Source organism: Watersipora subatra, chromosome 1 (assembly GCF_963576615.1).
Source record: "Watersipora subatra chromosome 1, tzWatSuba1.1, whole genome shotgun sequence".
NCBI classification, from domain to species: Eukaryota; Metazoa; Bryozoa; class Gymnolaemata; order Cheilostomatida; family Watersiporidae; genus Watersipora; species Watersipora subatra.
The window spans coordinates 7,364,276-7,373,546 of NC_088708.1; the positions used below are offsets into that span (position 1 = coordinate 7,364,276).

At 35.7% G+C, this 9,271-nt stretch overlaps 1 protein-coding gene across 1 annotated transcript; it reads left to right on the forward strand.

Annotated features, from left to right (window-relative positions):
* Positions 1 to 905: 905 nt before the first annotated feature.
* Positions 906 to 7,195, forward strand: LOC137396116 (homeobox protein Hox-A9-like). Its single transcript, XM_068082279.1, has 2 exons — positions 906 to 1,645; positions 6,535 to 7,195. Exons 1-2 carry the CDS (start codon positions 1,225 to 1,227, stop codon positions 6,915 to 6,917), a joined length of 804 nt encoding a protein of 267 aa, XP_067938380.1. The 5' UTR covers positions 906 to 1,224; the 3' UTR covers positions 6,918 to 7,195.
* The last annotated feature ends 2,076 nt before the right edge of the window (positions 7,196 to 9,271 follow it).

Below are 9,271 nucleotides of genomic sequence, written 5' to 3' on the forward strand. Positions count from 1 at the left end.
AATCTCTGCAGTTGCCTCAATCCGTTGCACAGACCAGCTTGGAGACTCAGTGCAACACTCTGGAATAGTTTTAATTTTATCATTTTTTGCCGTCTAAACATCAGTAAAAAATTTAGACAAGCATAAGGCATGAAAAAATAATTACAGTGAATTAATATTCTAACTGAAAATGATTTTAGAAGTTTTTGCAACCGTTTTTGAGTATTTATTTAAAAATACAAAGTGAAGCTAATATAGTTTATAAATAAAATCGTTAATAATTAGATTTAATTTATATGAAGATGATAACATCACCAAGGTAATCTATGTTATTAATTTTGTAATTAAAATCACTCAACATGACTGTAAGGTCTACCTTGCATTTTTAGTGTAGATGTGTATTTATAACTCTCCCAAACTGATTAGAGTGCTCAAGGATTGCGCTTCAAGTCTTCAAAAGCCAATAAACTATACAAAAAATATACTTGTTGCAGAAATTTCAGGTATAATATAATGACCTCAAAATAAAATCCATTTTTTAACGGGCTTTATTTGTTATCTATCTGTTTGTTGGTATCGTGGAGCTTCATGCATTCATTTGTAGAAACAAGAAGCTTTTAGACTTAAAAGACAGCAGTAGATTGTAAAGAAATGCTGGCCATGCTCTGAGCCACTTTCCAAAAAACGCTGCCAAGGCCACCAAGTTGAGCCTACTCATGCCTATGTTCAACCAATCCAACAAACATGAGATGCGCACTTATATACCAGTGATTACGTTGCTAGGTTACCCAATCGTTGATGGCCCAAGCACTCACTTCATTGGTTGTTAAGAAACCATAAAATTATTCACAACAACGTAGACCGAGTGGAAAACAGGAATATGAAATAATATATGGAGGAGATATCAGTTAGAGCTATCATTTACACACTAACACTCAGCAACAATAATCGCATTTATTTTTCAAACGACTCTCCTTTTTGCGTATTATTCGAGATCCATGCAACAGAAGCAGAAATTTCTCCAACGCTACTGTGAGAAAGTGTACTCAAAGAATTCATCTATGACAGCATCACCTCAACAGATGTTGAAGGCATCACAGCATTTCAACTAGCAAACGACCGACGAAGTTGTGAGAATTGTATTTCACAGAGATCTTAACCATTCATTAGATTAAACTTTCTGTACTCCGGCAGCAGAGCTCAAACGTCAAAGTGGCTGCTCTACAGTTTTTGCCGTCGCTCGACATGATGCACTACTCTAGCATTGACCCGACAGCGGTTCCTTACAACTCCCACTCTCCAAATGTGACTGTCATGAACCGAGGCTCAACGGCAGCGGCTATGCAAGCGGCAGCATGGTCTCAGAATCCAACAAGTTGCAGGTATAATCCATCGGCAGCGGCTGACTACATGGCTGGATCAGTGGCCTCATTTGGAACAGATCCTGTAAACTTTTACCAAGACAATTATAGACACCAGCTGATTTCAGCGAGCTCTGCAGTTCCAAGTGTGTACTATCCTTCTCACCAAATGTTCATGCAGAACAGGACAATCTCCTCACCCGGAGAGCTCAATGTCGTAAATACATCACCAACCGGGCCAACTAGCGGTGTTAACCAGCCTCCAGTAGAACTAGCCTCTCCAACAGAGAGCCTCGGTTCCAAGGGTAAGCTGATACATTCCTAGTGATACTAACAATTGCTGTCCTTTCCTTCTCATTGCACTTAGCATATGTCAAAAGCAGCATTGTATAGTCGCTGTCATGTACAACTATTTTGTGGATGATATGCCAAAGTTGTTTGGCAAGCATTCAGAGGAGCTATTGAAATGGCTTCATGAAAAACACAAAACACAAAATTCCATGTTGATATACTAGACAGTAACCTGCCTGTGAGGAGCCTGCGAGGAGCCTACTCAGTCTAATCTAGTCTAATCTCAAATGCAACTTAAATTATTATAATCTTTTTAATCACTTCTGATCTAAAATCAAGTTTGCACAGACCAGAGTGACAAGGGTGACTCTCAGCGTTCTCTGTTTGTCTCTTCCTCATAGAATTTAAACAGGGTTCTCATGCGAGGACAGTGTGAGGTGGGAGAGAAGTTTGCGGGCGCAGCTGTTACAATTGTGGAATGCTTACATGGTCAACGTGAGGTTATAAATTGCCTTATAAGTAGGGGATTTAGTCGAGGCGCACTGTGCTGGATTAACAAACTTGAAGCAGCTCATCCCATCTCACTCGGCTGTTGGATTTAACCAAAACCTAATAAGATGTTTGATGCGGTGCTAATTGTCCCAGAAAATTATTATTACTGACAGCGGAAGTTTAGCTTCCCCTTGCTGAGAGGATACTCTTGGTTGTAGAGCTGGAGGCTGGTGATTCATTTACCAAGGCTGGTCAATACTTGAGATCCAAGTAAACGAGAAAGATTTTTAAACTTATCAATCAAAAATAAGGGCAGAGAACATAAACTAACAAAGATGGATGCAGATAATACAGTTCCCAAACAAAAGTAGCTGCTCTGCATTCATTATGGCTCGCTATAACAATATTAATAGTAAAAATTTGTCTAAAAATGAGAAACATGATTTGTGATTTTATCTCTGGTTAGGATTAAATTTTATAATCTCAGTTTCTTAAAGTAGCTAATTGTTTAGTTATTCTAGTTAATGGGTACGGAGTGGAGACACTGCCTACCTTTGATACATTTGTGATAACCATAGTTTGCCATCACTCAAGTTTTACAGTCAGAGAGGGTCTCGAGAGCCCGGGTAATTGGTGAGCCGTGAAGCTCGTGCTAGAGATCAGAGAGATGAATGGCACTTCCTTAGGAACGCAGGAGCCACACCGCTCACCGACCATTTTGTAGCCCATGTGTGTCATTCATTTCGAGATAAGCTAGTCTTGATTTACCTATGATATGAGGGCAATAATAAAAATATGTCACATCAGCTTGTTTATCCAAAATGTCACCAAGACTGCCTTGATAAATGGCTGGAAATTATTCAAGCTTCAATAAATTAGCAGACGTCATTCTTGTAAAACAGCAAAGTTTTTTGTTTGTAAATTTTCGTTCTTTTTTCTATTGAAAAAAAATCTACATTTTTTAAACTGACATAGTTATATTGAAATATTACAAGAAGCTATGCTACTTTTATTTTATGCTTACATAATCTGAACAACCACAAAGTATTATATTAGCTTAGTCAGTGTTCTTGCTCAGCAGTCCAAGACAAAGAAATATTTCTGTTGTAGTATTTATGGTTGTATTTTCAGCTTCTCCGCTACAGTGATTTGCGAAGCCATATATCTAGTATCCACTACAGTACTGTCTTCTAGGTTATTGTAAACATGCCCATAAATATTTTATTGTTATCCTCCAGACTAAATATTAAAAATAGTTTCCTTAACTTGAGATCATAAAATCTAAAATTATAATTAGTTACATTAGCAATCTATTATAGGATGTTATTACAATATTGATATCAACAAATAAAATATCAACTTTTTACCCTGAATGTATTTAGTAACTATTATCATGTGTCATATCTATAGCGATTTTCTCACCAACAATCAAAATTAAAATATGAAATTCATAATTAAAAAATACTATGAATGGTATGGTATGGTATGATATGGTATAGTATGGTATGATATGGTATGATATGGTATGCCCAGTGATTTCTAAAAGAACTTTGCTGACTTTTTGATATATTTTTTAAATAAATTTTTATTGATTGTCTAGCAAGTATCTTTGTAAGATTAATTAAATAAATCATTGGTTAAATATGGCCCTTACCAAGTATTAATCTCGTATTATCCAATAGGTAATCCTCATAAGTAAAGTGGCCTATTTTCTCAGGCTGGAAAAAAGTTTTGTAAGCTTTTTGTCATTTATAGATAATACTGTCCTTCAATGCAAATAAGAAACTTTGTATAAAAAGTTTTACAGTTTGAAAAAGCTGCGTCAAAAAGTTCTTAGACAATAGTTTTGTCTTGATAAGTGTACAACTACTAAAATGGCATTAGCACCAGCAGCTAAGTGCTCTACAGGTTAATTGCAAAATATCTATAAGTAATCCGTAAAATGATATTTGTACTATATAGGGAATATATTATTATTAGCTATTGTTATTATATCGCTATCTAAAGAGAATTTAGCTCTTCAAACATTTAGCCGTGGAACACAAGGCAAAAAGGACTAGTAAAAACCCAACTTTGGTTTGTTACAAATTAGTTACATTTTGCTGAACTCTCCAGAGAAAAGTTTACCTCACTTTTTACTTCTGGAAAGAATTCTGTTTTTTGAGGATTATTTTTTTAATTTTTTGAGTAAAACAAATAACCAAATTGCTGAACTTTCTCACATAATAATAATGTATAAAAATCTATTATGCGCTACCCTCTGACATGAGTTGTCTATAAACCAAGAATCTATCGAAATAAACTTTTAGAAGTTGAATTTTGTCAAAGACAGAAATTTATAAGCTGTAGTACACAGTTTATTGATAAGAGTCCTTTTCCTGTTTGAGCAAAAAAATAGACATTGCGACTCATCGTCATTTCCTATTAAATATAAAACAGAAAGTATAACATAAAGTCGGAGTTTTAATGACATGGATTTCCCTGTCTTTTCATTTAGTCTCTTTTTCAACTTATTCAGAAAATAAAAATTTTGATATAAATTTTACAAAAGGCTGGTTATCTTTTCATAGTACAAATCTCTGACAGCACTCAATTTATTTTATTATTTGGTTGTTTATATTTTGTATCGTATATATTGTATATTTTATGTCGTGTTGCTTATCTAAACAATGCTGTAACAAGTCATCCAAATACACCAGCGATAGGTCATGGCAGGTGATTGTGAAATATAATGTTTTGCTCTGTTTCTCAGGGAGCACTTTTAAAGTTATAGTTCTATTGGAAAATGAAAAACAATTTCAACAAGGAACTCTTTATCACTATCATTTCTAAAAATTTCCCATTAGCAATATTTTGGCAAGTATCTTGATAGACACACCCTACCTACCTGCTAATTATCAGCAGATCTAGTTCTTGTCCCACTTGTCAGTGTCAACTTATGTGCTCTGCAAGACATGACTGCTTAATATCCAACGAAGTGTATGCAATGTAAACTCGAATTAATTTTCAATTTCTAAATGACGTTGAATGATGGGCAGCTACACAAAGAGTTGGTGGACATATGACTTAACCATAGCCCAATAAACATTAATATTTATTTGAAAAAGTCGAGCAAGTCAATAAAGTTATAACTCACAAACATCGTAGATGAGAAAGATAACAATTGCTTATACTTTGAGTAGAAAGGTTTATCAACGTGCCGATCTTAAATAACTCTAATGTGTTTTGTAAGAGGCAGAGATTCTATAAGGCGACAAGCGTGGTTTGTCTCATTCGGTTAGATGTATCTCAGCACCTGACATGTGTAGAGCTAGAACGAGCTGTAGACCTGATGCGTGGGGACGACAGGGACGGTGGTGAACTAATCACAAATCATGATAAATAGCTTGGATTAATTGCCTCATTTATACTAAATGCTTGCTCATCTCGCCTAATTCATATTTATTTCAGGCATGCCCCAACTGCTAATGTTATATACACAGCAAAATGATGTTTAATTATTAATAACAGGGAGGCAAGACAATATCTTCTAGGTATTGTCAGTATATCTTTATTAAGTTCTATCTGATGGAGACCCAGGGTAGGGCTCTGCGTTCCACGCCCGCTCAAGGCTTGTAACCATGCATTTGACTTCATGTTTTGCTGTTATAATTGTTGCATATGCATTTTGTGTTTCAATTTTCTCCTAGTTATAGGTCTAGTTTCACAATGGGCCAATTAAACACCCATAAATAAATAATGTTAAATTGTTGTTTATTTCTGCCAGCGTAAACAAAACTATTGCTGGCAGCGTGTTTGTTTATCACAGTTTACAGCACTCGTCTTTAACACTAGTGACTAAGTATGCTCACAAAATATTGTAAAAAAGTTGTAAAAAAAGTAATAAAATTGAATTAGTAAAAAGTTTCAAGATAAGTAGTTCCTTGCTATATACAGTAGTTACTAGACTGTTTTTTCAGTACAAATGTGCATCCCGAATGATTTGCATAGTCTCACCTCTGTAGCAAACGCACTGATTATTTTGTTCCACATTATGTACACTTTGCCAATTATTATAGATATATTAAAGTTGCACAGCTCTCTCCAAAACACAATAAAAATGTGATATATTAAAAGGCTTAGCTGCAATTTATTTTCTTGTTGGATCAGATTATTTTAGAGGCTTTCAAGCTGATAATTTTTTTGTCTTAAATTTAGGTTATAGCACTAGCCACCCAATGAAGCACATTTATAAAAATAACTTTTTTACTGATATACTTTTCTGTTTTTCACACAATTTAATAATAAGGCTGATTTTTAATGTGAAACTATAAAGACGTGCCTAAAACAGCATCAGACGGATTTGTAGCTTTCTTGCTGACTCCATAGCCGTTAGAAGCGTACGAAATCAAAGCTATCATTTTAATTACAGAGGCAGAAAACAGCTCAACAAGCACAAATGGCTCACGATCTGCACGCAAGAAGCGGAAACCGTATACCAGATATCAGACAATGGTGCTCGAAACAGAGTTTATCAATAATTCATACATCACCAGACAGAAACGCTGGGAGATATCGTGTAGGCTGAGACTTTCCGAGCGCCAGGTCAAAGTCTGGTTTCAAAATCGCCGAATGAAACGCAAGAAATTAAACGACCGAGCTAAGACAGCCCAACTTACAGTCCAGCAAACGCCAGCAATGGGACATCACACCGCCGGTAGCCTTAGCTACCATCATGCGGCTCAAGCTCTCCATTGTCATACAAATGGAGACAGTGGTAACACTATTAACTTGGGCTACCCAAAACCGAGCTGATAGTAACTAAATCTGTTTATCTGCTTTTAATACTCAGCAGCTCTGCCATACGGTTCTCTCTTTACTGTTACAGCTAGCCAAATTTTTCTCTTTGTAACATTTTTGTACATTGATTTCAATTTGTGGATACAAAAAAGATTTCAACTATTCAACTTATGCTCCGTCGCTCATTTTTTGTAGTTCTTTTATATTTGGAAAATGTCCTTGGTTTGATTTTGTTAGCTTCAGTATGTTATATTTATTGCTGCTCTATTAAACTTTGACGATCAATCACTAATTGAGTTAAATAACCAAATGCTGACAGAAGGCATGGATGGCATCAGCTGTCACACTGCAGCACCTCAAAGTATTCAGGAGCAAAGCAGTAGCTTTTATAGCCTGCAATCTTGTCAGCGGATGGGGGAAGCTTGAATGTTGAAATATTTAATTGTTCAAAAGTTTAAAGCTGTCAACGTGTTGGAGCTAGTAATGACTATTTGACATGATCTCAAGTAGCTAGATTTGTTAAACAGAAAAAAAACTTGCTACAGGTTGTCAATAGACTTTTAGTCATCCATTGCTTTAAAAAATTACTATTTTCCTTGTTCTGATCTCATTTGATGAGTTTACAGTAGTATGGTGAGAGATAGGCTGCTATTTTCATTATTAGCCAAAATACAATATAACAGCTTCGTATATCATACCCTAAACAGAAAAGGTAACAGCTGAAATAATTCTAGGTAATTGGAAAAATTCTAGTGCCTATTCAGCCTATTGGCGAGACAAGCAGAAGCTGTCCTAGTCATGTGGTTACAATTTCACCGTCATGTCATCACCAATTAGATATCATTTCGTCAATGTGTTACAAAACAAGGTTGGGATGAGCAACAAATTCATAATTGATCAATAAAAGGATGAGAAAATAGGCCTCTTGGTGCCCATGAAGTGCGTGAGATGATTGCGAGAGCAGTGCATGCCCTGACTGGCATCTAGTAACAGGTTCTTGTCAATTGTACTTGCAGATGATCTGTGTTTTCTCAAGCATAATAACTTATTTCAAAGGAATGCTGTGTTAATAGGTGACAATCGAGTCAAACGCTGCCTTGGTCAATGGTAAGCTCATCAGCAGGTGAAGCAGCCCTCCGCTGCCGCATAGCCAGACACACTGGCTCCAAGCTTGACTCGCTTCATCATACCTAGACACGGCAGCAAACTTTAATGAAATTCTTGTGGTTGGGTCTCATAACCCCCTGTGTCAAAATTATTTGGAACTAGTCAACTAGGCTAGTAGTTTTCTTTCATGTCTTCTTCAGAGAGCGGCTAATCATAAATTATGTTTGAGTTTCTTTTAAGATTGGCAGCAGTGTTGATGTAGTTGACCTATATTTAAATATTTGTCAAGCCCTTGTTCCTATGAGTAAGGCCATGACAATATAATTTTCAAGTTTTTTATTGTAAGTTAAATTTGTGTGAAGATCAGGACTACATTACTTTCTGCCATATGTCAGCGCAAGCTAAAACAGCCTGCAATAGTTAAAATGCTTCTCTCGCACGTAGGTATACATCCTAAAGAGAAACCTTAGCAATGGTAAGATTATCTTAGACATCTTTGAAATACCTATTACCTTGAGTAGACCGCATTATGTATCCGTTAGTGGACTACTATGGAGCAATGGTTAACATCATTTAGATGGCTGGGTATGCCGCGTAGCTAGCTAAGACACTGCAAAAGAAATTTGCAGGCTTTTTAGGCAATGAAGTGTGTGTTGAAGAATCAAATTAACTTGGTCCACTGTCTATCCTGAAGCAAACTTCGTAAAAAATTTTTATTAAAAAGTGGCATATTATTGAAATTTTGTCTAAAACGGAAGTTAAACATTGCAGCTCTTTCTTATTTTAAAACATTTGTTCAAGATTTAAAGTAAAAATTATTACAGATATATACAACTTTCACTGCGTTGGTGGGTATCGAGCATACAATGAAAGGACAACTCTCAAAATGTTTAGAAGCTCATTCTAAAACAACTAATTAAACTTGATCCAGCTTGTTAAAGTTGTTAGGCTCACAGGTGTCTTTGATCTTAACAGCAAACTAGGTTAATGTCTCGTGAAATTACCTGTAGCAACTTCCTGAATTGAGTCATTTTGATTACAGACCTAATTAATATTTAGTGGTTTTAAACTTTTCAATGCTGCAATAACCTCTCATTCACAAAAGGATAAAAATGGCTGCAAGCAAAAAAAAGATAAATAGATATTATGAAAGGAAAAGTTGATCAAATATATGCAGAGTCAGTAGGTCTATGCGAAGAACAGAGAAGCGAAAGGTATCAAATATATGCAGTGTCAGCGGGTCTATGCGAAGGACAAAGAAG

Excerpts from the sequence above, each read along its gene's own strand:
- LOC137396116 (XM_068082279.1), top strand. The coding sequence starts at position 1,225 with ATGATGCACTACTCTAGCATTGACCCGACAGCGGTTCCTTACAACTCC. Across the intron at positions 1,646-6,534 it reads AGAGAGCCTCGGTTCCAAGG|AGGCAGAAAACAGCTCAACA; the intron begins GTAAGCTGATAC and ends TTTTAATTACAG.